Source organism: Simochromis diagramma, unplaced genomic scaffold (assembly GCF_900408965.1).
Source record: "Simochromis diagramma unplaced genomic scaffold, fSimDia1.1 OVJJ01000293.1, whole genome shotgun sequence".
Taxonomy (NCBI): domain Eukaryota; kingdom Metazoa; phylum Chordata; class Actinopteri; order Cichliformes; family Cichlidae; genus Simochromis; species Simochromis diagramma.
The window spans coordinates 25,269,675-25,283,503 of record NW_024386801.1 but is presented as its reverse complement, the minus strand read 5'-3'; the positions used below and the strand labels follow the sequence as shown (position 1 = coordinate 25,283,503).

At 40.5% G+C, this 13,829-nt stretch overlaps 1 protein-coding gene across 2 annotated transcripts; it reads left to right on the top strand.

The window, feature by feature from the left end:
* Positions 1-6,945: 6,945 nt before the first annotated feature.
* On the top strand, positions 6,946-13,470 carry dusp11 (dual specificity phosphatase 11 (RNA/RNP complex 1-interacting)). 2 transcript variants are annotated; one of them, XM_040026797.1, is made up of 9 exons: positions 6,946-7,266; positions 7,859-7,934; positions 8,030-8,161; positions 8,453-8,576; positions 9,033-9,093; positions 9,172-9,218; positions 10,069-10,144; positions 11,433-11,564; positions 12,781-13,470. In XM_040026797.1, the coding sequence occupies exons 1-9, from the start codon at positions 7,229-7,231 to the stop codon at positions 13,130-13,132; spliced, it is 1,038 nt and encodes a 345-aa protein (XP_039882731.1). In that variant the 5' UTR covers positions 6,946-7,228; the 3' UTR covers positions 13,133-13,470. The 2 variants fall into 2 exon arrangements, with proteins under 2 accessions (XP_039882731.1, XP_039882732.1); XM_040026798.1 differs by lacking the exon at positions 6,946-7,266 and adding an exon at positions 7,295-7,463.
* The last annotated feature ends 359 nt before the right edge of the window (positions 13,471-13,829 follow it).

The window sequence follows — 13,829 nt, the reverse complement described above, 5'->3', positions numbered from 1 at the left end:
GTTGCTTTCGTATAAATGAAGCGGACATACCTGCGTGACCGCGATCTAATCCTGTTTACATAAAGTAAACCTGCTCCCGAGCAGGTTTACGCTTACGGCTCTGTTGCTATGACAGCAAGTCCCGGATGAGCTTCGGGGAACCGAACGATCCAAGATCACGCGAAATCGTCAACAATCAAATCCAGCTAACTTACTTAGCGAGGTACGAAGAACGGGCCCAAGCAGAAGGATCATTCAAAACAAATCGAGGACCTTATTTCTAAACGAGGGGCTCCCTCTGTAGCATTGACATGGTTTGGTTATGAAAAGTCTGACACGGACCAGAAAACTGTACTATGCAAATTATGCATGAAACCGGTCCCCACCTCAGACTCAAACATGGCAAACCTCTTCTACCACCTATGTGTCACGGCGAGTGAGATGAGCTGTGTGGGGAAAAATAAAGGAGGATCCAATTGCAGGCACTCGTGAAGATGTGAAGGTGGTTTATTGAAACACAAAGCACAGGGAAAAAATGGCAAACAGAGATTAAGCTAAACTATACTGGAAACAACTAATCTACTGAACATGAAGGAGGATTGGTAGAGGTAAATGACGATGGACAGCAGGGAGAACACACAGATGAAACACGGTGGATACACAGACGGACCAGCAACTGTTACAACAGAAGACACGACTTAAATACACTCAGAGAAACACAGGGCGATTACACACAGGTGGGGGACACAGCTGGAAGTAATTAACGAGACCAGACAAGGGAGGTAAAACTGAATACACTCACATGAGACGCAGACCTTCACAATAAAACAGGAAACACGAAATCACTACACAAAGACACAGACTCAACACTGAGAGGCAGACCGAAAATAACACATGGAACTCAAACTATACATGAGACAACAAATCCTTAAAAACGAATAAACAGAAACATAGAATTCTAATAATAATCAACAAAGCACAAGAGTAACAAAACGATCATTCAAAAATAAACCAAAACATGATAAACTTCGAATGCTGGGTCGAACCAACCGAGAACCCTGACACTACGCAAGAATCATGTGAAAGAGTATGGAGAGAGTTTATGGATGAGAAGCAAAACACAGCCGTCTGGTGCTGAAAATAAACCTTAGACTCAAACGTTACAACAGGCTTTTCCCTGTGCAATAAATAATCACAAAGAAAATTGCAGCCGTTACAACCTATGTCTAAAAATGCATTGTTTCACGCATCGGTCAATACACTCAACTCCGGGTGCATGATGCCCACCTGAAAACACTTCATGCAAGTTGAATTGCCCGGGATTCACAGGATTTAAAGAAAATTTAACATTTTTGTCATATATATCATTGTCGGGATGATAAATGTTTTATATCAGGATATGAGATTTTGGTCATAGCCCTAGCGGACATATTATTGGTCAGATGAAGTCATTAAAAATGCTCCAGCAGCACAAACACGGTCAAGAAGTGTCTATGGGTGTCTGACGGGACTGACTGACTGCTGACTATCTGAGCTTCATGTTTCAGGCAGCAGACGAACTGAGGGGAAGTTAAAGTGTTCCTACGAGATAACAAGGGGTTTTTGGTTTTATGTTCTGCGTCTTTGTCCTGTCTTCCCCCCTCACCCCCAGTTACAGCAGATGGCCTGCCCTCTCTGAGTCTGGTTCTCCCAGAGGTTTATTCCACTTTAAAGGGATTTTTTTCCTTCCCACTGTCACCAAAGTCTTGCTCACAGGGGGTTGTGTGATTGATAGGTTTTCTCTGTATTGTTGTAGGGTCTCTAGCTTACGGTGTAAAGCACCTTGATGTGACTGTTGTTGTAATTTTGCACTATATTAAAACAATGATTTAATTTTTTAAGCTTGTTGAGTTTGCATGTAATGAGACACACTCTATAAATAAAGAACAGACTGACTCATGCAGATGTAATGTGGTGGAGTCTGGACAAGGTTGACTGCTGCAGAGATTGAAGTGAGTGAGGAACATAGCTGTTTGCGCTGTGCTGTCTGCTGTAGTCACACTCATGAATTAATCTGTCAGCTGCTCGTAAACTTTGATCACAGGTCACACGCCTGACCTATCAGCATCTCACGCCTCAGAGGAAACCTGCTTTTCCTGCCGCACACGGGAACAAGGTGTCCATAAAAAATAACACGTAAACAAATCAAAGCATTCCAGGAATCCTTGTACACGCTCACATATGTGCACGAACACCCGTCTTTATTTCATTTTAATTCATCAGACTTCATCCCAAAGGAAATTCTCGATGACGTCGGCTGCTCCCACACACAACAGAAAAAAACATTAATTCAGTAGAAAAAACAAGAAGTTGATCATTTATAAATACAAAATGTAGTCCTTACAAATAATTACAAAAATAGACATTTGCATATCCCCCCAAAATATTTAAGTAAAAAATTATTTATTGTTTAATTTCTGTAGATATTCACTCTATGTCTTCTTCTTCCTTCTTTCTCTCTGTAGGTCTTTCTTTTAATTCCCACCTTGATTTCCAAACTGATCCTCTGTGGGAATCTCATCCTCCAACATCCACACATCTAATTTGATTGACCCCTCCATCATGGCCTCTATCTATTTATCTATTCCTCACTATTTAATTAGATCACTCATTCCTAAAGTCAAGAGTGCTGCTGTCCCACACATTTATGACCCAATCAAAGATCTTAATTCTGTCACAGTGATTACACATTTTTTATTTAAAATGACATAAAAATCACACGCTGCTGGCGATAAATGATTAATACTACAATGACTGTCGGTTATTACTGCAGCCCACCTGCAGCACCTTTGGTCCACACTCTGGGAATCCTTAGATATTTAAATGTATCAATTTAACCATCTATTTGTTATTCTGATTTTATTTAAATATTTGTTTCAGGCAAAATAAATCAAACAGAAAGGATTGATGGAGGCAGATGATCCACTATGGCACCACCTAAAGGAAGCACTTGGAAGAAGAAGAAAAAGATTCATATCTTGATTTGCTTTATTTACATATTTGCAATTATTTGTATTACATTTATAACGTTTTATCATTCATTTAATCAAGTATTTATTTATTTATTTTATTATATTTCTTTATTTACTTATTTATTCAGGTAGTTTTATTGTTTCCATTTTTTATTGATCCTTGAATTCCTTTATTATTTGTTATGCATGTGTTATGATGTTTCGCTTCTTTGATGATGTAATTTCTTAATCTGGGATAATCTGGGATTAATCCACTCATTAATTTCATTTAACTGTCTTCAATTATACAAACAAATAATGAACAAAAAAACATAACTAAATATATTAAATTAAATTTTTCTTTTCCAGTCGCTTAACCAGGGGCGATTTTAGGATTAGAGCTTTTCACCCAGAGAGCTGCCCAGCCAGGCAAGATAAATCATAAGATTCTTAAATTCATCAAGTCTCTCTGTCCCTGGGTCCTCGTCTCAAAACATGACATCACTGTTTTGTACATTTTAACACAATTTAATCCCCACATTTGTGAAAGAAAAGCAAAACACTTTTTTGAAAAGTCTGTAACAAAACCATCAAATCTGATCAAGGTTATTTAAATGCTGCAAAAGAAGAATGGACTGGAATAAAAAAAAAAAACATATCCTAACCTTAATTACTCCGGGAGAATAATGAGTGATGCTCATAGTGAGTAAAAAGTGAACTGAGTGCATTGTTTGGACAGAGATTCACTTTTAATATGTATGTATAATATAATACAGATACATAAAAAACACTCCCACAACAGAATAAATTATTACAAATAAAAATCTAATTTAATAATACTAATTTTGTGTTGTAAGATTTATGGGTTTCATGCTTTCATAGTGGTACTTTCAGGTGGTACACACTGTAAAAAGTTTAACATTTTTAGAAACAGAGCACTTCTCTTTACAGCTCCTCACTCCACCAGGGCCGTTTGGCGCTTTCTGATAGTGTGCAAATGTGGCGCACATACTGTGGCAGTCATACAGACAACTGGACGGTCCAAAAGTTGGCCTACCTATTACTGGCTGAGGTTTTAGTAGAGTTGTGGCTGAACCACATAAAAATATATCATTAATTTTAATCTCCCCAATCAATGATAATGTTATGTTGGAATGTTGTTAAAGAGGGTCAAAAATGTTTCAACCCAGTTTGTTTTGCAGATTCTGTACAGCAGCTTTAATATAGGGAGGACACAACTTCCAGATTGTGTAAGTAAAATCAGGTTTTTTCTCTTTGTCAGTTTAACAGTTTCTGTTTTGCCTGTCACTGTTCCCTGTCTGTTTTCTTACCTGGTTCTTCCTGATCTTGTACTTTCTCACATTCTCCTCTTTTCTCTCTCCCTCTTTGGACTGACACTCATACACAAATAGATTGTATTCAATTAGATGATAAATTACATTAATATGAAAAAATACTATTAAGATCGCTAACACAAAGTCCTCTCTCAGTCTACTTTCAACCAAAAGGAAAATAACCAAACCACATCTACATCTAATAAAAGATATAAATATTGAAACACTGATCCAACATTATTCTTGATTGACGGATTGTTTGATTTTACACTTTTACCTGAATGTGGCTCCTTTTTAAAAACAAAAACAAAAAACAAAAACAACTTCCTTATATCTATTATGAACCTGGCTGTCTCTCTGTACAAAAAAAATGGTAAATGGCCTGTATTTGTATAGCGCTTTACTAGTCCCTAAGGACCCCAAAGCGCTTTACACATCCAGTCATCCACCCATTCACACACACACATTCACACACTGGTGCTGGCAAGCTACATTGTAGCCACAGCCACCCTGGGGCGCACTGACATGTGTGCGCCCCAGGGTGGCCCCAAAACACACACACACACACACACCAGGAGTTATAAGGTTAATGGGCATTCAGTCAGTTAGCTAGTTAGTATCGATTTAAAACAGGACAGTGGTAACAACAGTGGGCTATGGACAATTTTAAGTTTTAGGTTTTCAAATGTCGCTGATTTTACTGCAGTGTAGGACGAATTGTAGGGTAGCAAACATCGCTGGAAAACAAGTTTTTTTACACCCTGGTTACCTGGTGTAATGTTTTTCAGCTAAAAAGAAACATGGTCTGACTCCTACCAACTATATAAAGAGTAACTGAAGGTTAAATGCAGCTAATATATCCTGTTTTAAGCCAGGCACTTACACCTCCGCTCAGCTGCGTCTCAGCCACCATTGCTCTGGCAGCAACGGCGCTAGAGCCAGAGCACGGGAGAGGGGAGCTGGAACAAACCATTTTGGGAGAGGGGGGGGGGGGGGGGGGTATCTATACTTTTGTTGTTAAAATGTTATGTCTCAACCAAGTACTGTATGCTTTTTATATTTTTAGCAGTGTGTCACACAAACAGCAAATATTGTCAAAAAAAAGTAAGAAATCTTTGGGGGTGCTTTGATTCATTTTTGGGGGTGCTGAAGCAACCCCAAAAATGGGCTAAAATCGCCCCTGGTGTGGATAGTTTTGCCGGAAAAAAAACGGCGGAAGAGGGGCAGCCGAAGAGTAAACTTTTAAAAGTAAGTACTGAATATTATGTCACTTATTTATGTGTGAAGGTTTAATAACGAAGAACATTAAAACATTACTGTTGGCCACATGTCGGCAAAGTTATGTGACATTAGCGATGTTTGTACTAATTTGGTTTTAAAGCCTTTACTTTAAAATATACTCCGTTCAATAGTTGACGTTAATCTTACAGAGAATGTGATGATTTTATGGATATTTAAAGTAAGCACTGAGACAAATTTAGTAATGCCAATCATATTAAAAGAACAATATTTGTCTCTCATATATATAACACAGTTATATATATACAGTGTCAAAGAAACCTGTCTTTGAGTGAAGATTTAAGGTGATAGAAAATATAAATAATATAAATAAATGCAGCTTGAATCTTTACTGAAGCTCAGTATTTGACACAGAGTTCATTTACTGCTGTAATAACTAATAATGATTGAAATTATAACTTTAATATTGGCTATATTATATTTACATTACCAAAGTGAGATGACTTTAGTCTCATGAACAACATTAGCTAATTGTTATTTACTAGCTAATCTTAAATGACTGTTCAGTACAGAAGTGAAGCCCAATAATCATGATTTCACAGTCCCGTGGTCTCAGCCTCAGATACTTATCAAATCAAAGCTCATGTAGAAACAAACAAACAAACGAACAAAAGATTTTCTCCTTCATTTCTGTCAAATAAAGCTGTATGAAACGTTTCCAGCTGTTAGTGTCATGGTTGCTAGGCAACCTGGGCAGCGCAACGGAGGCTAGACCGTCCCATTTCACAAGCCATCTGGGTGCTCAGCACCCCCAAAGCTCTGATCCTACAATAGCCCCTGGTGTGTACCACAGTGACACTTTGATAGCTGCACATGATCATCAGAAACTTTTAGGAGTCAAAATGACGCCTCAGCCAAAATTTTAAGACACCAGATTTTAGGAAAGACTAATCCGGGAAACTAAACCATAACTGCTGCTTATTTTCTATAAATGTCTGAAACTGTTTCAACACTGTCTTTACTTCAAAACCACAAAGGTCACATCAGAACTCCTGTTTCTACTATTTGCTTTTGTTTTTTTGTTTTTGTTTTTGTTGTTGTTTTCCTGGATGAGATGTTTATTAATGTAAAAATATAATATAACATAATGTTCCAAAAAGTATAATGAATTTGCTATAATTTTTAATAATTTTGTCTGATGAAGTGTGTCAAAATTTATTCTGAGATTACAATATTTCCATCTTTGTTAACAAAGGACAAATATTCCTCTGAAAACAGCTGTTCCACATTTCTTATTTAAAAGAGTAAATCTTATTGTTTTCATCCGGAATAACCTGGATTGATCTGGGATCATTTATTTTTCGTATCCTCTGTCTGTGATTAGTCTCTCAGGTGCGACGTCTGGCGGCAGGCAGGCGCCAGAGCGGCTGTCATTACGTCATCAGTGTGCGCCGGCAGTATTGGTGCTGCGACACTGCTCCAACTTTCCGTGACACCGCTTATCCCGCACAGTGTCCAGAGCACAGCATAACCTAATCCGGCTTTTTACCCCCGAGCGGAGGGACACAGCGGCGGAGGAGCTGTGGTCCGGCTCCGAGTCGGCGTGGCAGAGACACGTGGTCAGAGACGGACTTCCGCTGGGTTCAAGCTTTTACTCTTTTATTTCTAACGTCTAGCAGTGGCGACATGTCCAGATCCGCGAAGAAGAACGGCATACCTGACAGGTGCGTGTCAGCCTACAGCTCCGCGCATGCACAGGTATAACTAAGAGTCCGGGGTTTATTACAAAGACGGTTATTAATAACAGCTTCATGAACCTGAGAGCCTCCAGTCTGCTGCTGTGTGACCTCATGACCAGCGCACGGTCTTACGAGTAACCGCGATTACGTCATCACACACGTAAACAAATAATGACCCGCAGGTAAATATAAAAAATAAACATCTAGAGCATGATCATAATGACGTCACCGATGTGACGTTTAAAGGGTTTTACACTGAGCGTTCATGTGTAATCTGTGATCATCAAGCAGCCACGCCTGCAAAGGAAACACGAGTGGATTATTTCTAAAGATTATTAAAAAAAAATTCAGCTGTGTGTGAAATAAGTAAATAAAGAGTTATTTAAAAGAGCTACAGGAAAGCTACATGGAAGTTCACTGTTATTTTGGGAACGTCTATGAACATCTATAACCGTGTCTTTAAACTGAGATGTTAATGTGAAAGTTCTCTCTCAGGTGAGAGTAACGGCAGTAGAAGTAAGAATCGGTCATCTTCAGGTTTCCATGACAATGCTGACTGACTGTTCGTGTCCTGCAGGTGGCTCGATTACTCGCCGGTTGGAAAACGCCTCCGCGGGACTCGATTCATCGCCTTCAAAGTTCCTCTGAAGCAGGTCAGGGTGTCATCTGAGCTTCTTCCCCACAAATGCCTCGCTCAGCGTCACTCATGCCATCATCATCATCATCATCTTCTTCTTCTTCTGTGCAGTCTCTGAACCGCCAGCTGCCGCACTCTGATGTGTTTGGCCCCTGGGAGCTGCTAGATGCTGTCAGCAGCGAGGAGGAGGAGCTTGGGCTGATCATCGACCTCACTTTCACCACACGTTACTACAGGCTCGAGGTGAGCACAAGATCCTGCATTTATAGACAAATCGATCAAGTCTGTGTTTACTGATCAGTGTTATTGATTATGCTGCTATTATTCCACCTGACCACAGACACACACGAACACACAGACAGACGCACTGCTTATCCCACAGAATGTATATAAAAGATGGATTTTCTCCAGGCGTTCACTCTCTTTCAGAGCCTTATCTGGACATTAGAGGAACTGCAGCTTTCTGATGATGATAAAGTAAACTCTGTGTGTGTGTGTGTGTGTGTGTGTGTGTGTGTGTGTGTGTGTGTGTAGGACATTCCCAGGTCCCTGCTGTGTGTGAAGATCTTCACGCGAGGTCACGAGGTTCCCAGTGATGACACCATCCTGAGCTTCAAACGCGCCGTCTGCAGCTTCCTGCGGGAGAATAAGGAGAACGGTGAGAGCAAGCTAATGTGAACCTCCCTCGCTGACACAGGTTTAAGTCTGATCTCCTCCTTCACCTCCTGCTGCTCCTGCATGACTGCCATGTTTTGCAGATTTGAGGCTGCTCAGATTTTAGATTTGGGGACTTTTGGGAAGAAAATCAGCTCTGAGCATTTTAATCAGCTGCTGTCTCACAGGAGCTCTCCTCCTCTTCCGATGAGGAGGAGGAGGAAGTCTGCTGGGACTTCAGGCTTGCAGGCAGCTGATTGGTCAGATTTCAAGTAGTCACATGACGAGGAGCTGCTGGTTTCCTGCTTCAATCAAACTCGTCATGCTGGCTGTGGTCACATGACTTTTAGGCTTTGCATGAATGAGATCGTGTGCGATTGGCATTGTGTCCTTTAATAGGAAACCACAGTAGAAGAAGAAGTGCGATCTGAGCTCTAACTGTGACTTGTGTCTCCTGCAGATAAGCTGATCGGCGTGCACTGCACCCACGGCCTGAACCGCACCGGGTACCTGATCTGCAGGTATGTACAAACTTAAGCCTGCTGGTTGGCTGGACTCAAGGGTGTGGGCGGGATCTAACTGCCACGTGTCACCTGCAGGTATCTGATTGACGTGGATGGGATGGACCCCAGGGAGGCGGTGCAGCGTGAGTCAGCTTCTCGTGTCCACATTTCATATTCAGTGTTGGGGAGTATCGGCGTTACGTATTTAAAATACAACATATGAGTACATGAGTACATTAAGAGGCTCAAATGCCTGTTTCTCAATCTCACGGCCCATGTCACCACTACTTGCAGCCGCATAATGACGTGAAGAAATATTTTTTTAAATTATTATTCAACAAATGGCCCACCAGAAACGGGAGCTGGAAGCATGTAAATATAATAATAACCACTGCAGCCAAGCAGAGTGCCTGACGAGCCCAGTTGTAAGTAAGCTATTAAGACTCGACTGTACACCGTGTTCGTGTTTTCCTCTGAAACAATAAGTTCCGTTGGAGCAGCCTTTCAACGCCTCTCTCTGTCTCTCGTTAGCAAAGTTGACCCAGACAACAAAGTAAAGCTATTTTTCGACTACGAGAACGACACAAACCCGACGTATTAGCCAGAGGTCCCTTTATTACGGTTCGGAGCCGCTGACCTGTTTTATATACGCAAGGAATAGTTTTACGAGATCGCTGCAAAAAGTGCAGCCTTACCTAATGTCCACCTACTGTTACTCATTTTGTATTAAGATTTAAAAATCTAGTTGGTATTGGTATGAAGAGTAACCTTCAGTAATAGTAATAAATCACACAGCAATAGTACATTCATGTAGTTGTAAAAAGCATGATAATATATTAAGTAATCCAAAGTATTCAGAACTGAATACGTTACAAAATACATTTTGGGGCATGTATCCTGTAATCTGTAGTGGAATACATTTGAAGAGTAACCTTCCCAACACTGTTCATATTTCACGTGTGAAGCATGTGTAAGCATCGTCTCTCTCTGCAGTGTTTAACTTGTCCCGCGGTCACGCCATCGAGAGGCAGAACTACCTGCATGACCTGCAGCACGGGCGCAGGAGGAGGTGAGGCTCCCCCCCACTCACTGCACCCACACGAATTATTCAAAATCAGCAGACAGACTCTTTAGAAATATCCTAAAGACAAAAATATTTCAACTTTAATTTTTTTGTAGCAAACAAAAAAATCAAATAACAGCCAAAAAAAAAAGAATATTAAACAGTCTCAAATATTTTACAGCAGCAGTCCCCAGCCCCCGGGCTGGTCCATGAGGCGTTTGGTACCAGGCCGCGAGAGTTGAGGCTCGGGTGTGAAATGTATGTTTTTTTGGGATTTTTGGGGGTCTTTATCGTTATTTTTTAAGTTGTTTTTATCGTTAACTCGGTTTCTCTGGGTCTTTTCCCGTCTGTTACGAATAAATCTTATTTTTTTTAATACCGGTGCTAGTTTCATTTTGTTGTATTTGTCTGCGACACCTTAAAGGCCAATCCGTGAAAATATTGTCAGACATAAACTGGTACAGGGCGCAAAAAAAGTTGGACTTAGACTGTTTTACAGTATAAATTATGAATATAAGGGTTAAAGGAAGTTTAAAATGTTGTAAAATATCAACAGAAATTCCCTTCATGTGTTTTCATAATCAGAATGAATTCAAAATATTTAAATGGTGCAGAAGTTTTCATAGAATATTTTAAAATATTTGTGTTTAACTGCTATGCGTTTGCATGGGTTCCCTCCGGGTACTCCGGCTTCCTCCCACAGTCCAAAGACATGCAGTTAGTGGGCATAGGTTAATTGAAAAATCTAAATTGCCCATAGGAGTGAATGTGAGCGCTGTCATGTGGCTGTCTGTCCCTGTGTGTTAGCCCTGTGACAGACTGGCGACCTGTCCAGGGTGTACCCCGCCTCTCTCCCTATGACAGCTGGGATAGGCTCCTGGGCCCCCCGCGACCCTGAAAAGGATAAGCGGAAGTGAATGGATGGATGGATGGATGCTATGAAATAATAAAAATATTAAAAATGAAGAGAAAAAATACTAAAAGACGACCAAAACATTTAAAAATGTAACTATCTCAAATTATTCATCAAAGAACAATCAACACATTTCCATACTCAAAATGTTTGTGAAAGTTTCTTTTGAGGAAAAACGAATGTTCTTCAATTTTATTTGGTTATTTATTACAGTACAAATAAAATATTAGAAATACATATCTGATATATTTTTAACCACAGTCTAAGCTCCCCTTTAGAAATTGTATTTACAGTTGTCATTTTCGTCTTGCTCTGAGTCGTCATGCCGACTAACTGCTACGCTCTGATTGGTTCCTGACCCTTTTTGGTCCATTGTCACAGTAACGAAGGGATGGAGGAGGTGGAGCAGGAGCCAATGAGAGGTCAAGCTGTTCATCGCCCGCTTTCCAGCTTGCCAAGTGATGACTGCGATCAGAAGAGGCGCGAACACGCTCAAAAGTCCCGGCACCACAGGTAGGACGACACACCTGAATATGTTCATCAGTCATAGAAGGAAGGAACCAAGTTTAATAAACGTCAGAGAATCATCATTACATCCTGCTGCTTTCAAATTCACTCATTACAGAAGTGAATAAAGTTTTTTAACCCTTTAAAACCGGTCAGAGCGGGCATGCTCTGTTTTGCGTAACTATTTTTAAATCCCGGTAGCACTGCAACCACGTGAGCTAGCGCAATAATTTTTTTTGCATATGAAACCGGAGGAGTTGTACTTACATCTTATACCATCAACTTGTCCTAGGTCACAGTTTCCTTCCACATATAGCTTTGCAAAAACTGCATAAAAGCGCTTGCAGCAACAAAAACATAATATTCCAGAAACACGCTTTGCCGATCCGATCAGCTGTTTGTAACACTTCCTACGTCCATCAGCGCGAACTATCGCATGTCCGCCATGACCTGCCCGAAACCGGACGTGATGTCATTTTGCGGAAATGTAGTTTTTTACCATCAGGGCCTAATGAGCCTATACTGGTGTTTCTAAAAGTTATGTTTGACTTTATGACTTTCTGTGTCGTTTCTGGGATGCTTAGGACTCATATTGCACTGCTGGAAATAGTTTATTTTGATGCACATGCTGCTTTTTTGTTTTGCAAATTTGCATTATAATATTTATTTTCGTTTTCCCTGCAGTATATAAAAATTGGTGTATTTCAAAAATAAAACTATGAAGACACTTAAAATAAATTTCCTGTGGTGGGAAACTATTTTGTGCAACTTTTTTGTATTTACAGTTTTGAGGGATAAGCCTCTTAAATTTCTCTAACTAGAAATATATGTTAAAAAAACAAAAACGATTTAAAATTTTTTGTAGTTTATTGCACTTTTCTGCAATTTATGTAAGTACTATGCACTTAATGCATGCATATTATTAAAATTTGGGCTATAACGGTTGTATTGATGTATATCAACTTGAAATGCTCCCAGAAATGGCTCCACAGCATGTAAAAATATAATATAAGCTCTGGTGGACTTGGTTCTATGGTAGGTCTTAAAGGGTTAAATGATTGAAATATAATCTTTTGTGTGTGTGTGTGTGTGTGTGTGAGAGAGAGAGAGAGAGAGAGAGAGAGAGAGTGTATATTCTTAAATAAAACAAAAAAATATAAATTTTCCATATATTTAAGAATATGAATAAAAATATTTTCTTTTTTTTTTCAAATGAAAAAAGACCTCCACGACGAGGGAACGTCCACCTTCATCACCGCCCTCCTCAGCGTGACTTTCTCCCCCCTCCTCCGCCATCGCTCAACCCGTATCGATGGACACGTCCTCAGGCAGATAATCAGTGGAGGAGACCGCCACACTTGGAGGATAGCCGTGTGGGGAACCCTCAGTGGAGGCCAGGCGCCACAACGCTGGACACGTGGAGAACTCCTCCTCCTCCGATCCTCCCTCGCTACTCACCACGCTGGACTGCTGAAGGCTATGGAGTGCCTGAGGAGGAGTGGGTGGGACCACAAATGAGACACAGCGACAGCAGACACATACGGGGAGGCAGAGCAAGCGGATACGACCACTAGATTTTATTTGATAGAAGAAGAATGGACTGAGGTGATGTGGCCTTTTAAGGACGTTAGTGTTTGAATGAGAATATTTAAACAGGAATTAAAATTAACACTGCTGAAGTCCACTTCAGCCAATCACAGCGCAGTTCAAATGTCGTCATTATTACTTTGATAACCTCGCTCTAGCTTCCAAGACTGACATTTGATGTGCGTGTGTGTGTGCCACATGTCTGAAGGTCAGAGTTCAAGGTGAAGAGTGGAGAGTGATTTAAAGTTTCATGTTTTCATGAGTGAATAAGAAGAAAATGAAACATGTTGTTTGTGTGCTTGTTTTATTAAATGAAAGCTGAAAATGTTGTGTGTCAGTAAATTATAAACTGGTATGAAGTGGTGTGACCTGAACGCTCTGTCGGGCGTCTGTGAGCTCACTGAACTGTGGACAGTCTGAGTCCACGTTTCTACCTTCAGTCTCCTGTTTGTGAGATAAATGCCACCCGATTCAAACGAGGAGCTGCTCGGTGTTTACCTGTTGCCATGGTGAATACTGGTGTCAGAGCTCCATTGATCGTGGCTTTCATAGTCTCGTTAACCTGCTGTCTGCCTCTCAGGTGGGAGGGGTCGTACGGGTGAGGCTATAGAAACAGAAAGACGGAGCAGTGGGTTTGTTTAGGTTTTTTTGAAGAACATTTATCACGTTTCTTCTGGTTTCACT

Excerpts from the sequence above, each read along its gene's own strand:
- dusp11 (XM_040026797.1), top strand. The coding sequence starts at position 7,229 with ATGTCCAGATCCGCGAAGAAGAACGGCATACCTGACAG. Across the intron at positions 7,935-8,029 it reads TCAAAGTTCCTCTGAAGCAG|TCTCTGAACCGCCAGCTGCC; the intron begins GTCAGGGTGTCA and ends TCTTCTGTGCAG. Across the intron at positions 11,565-12,780 it reads CAAAAGTCCCGGCACCACAG|ACCTCCACGACGAGGGAACG; the intron begins GTAGGACGACAC and ends AAATGAAAAAAG.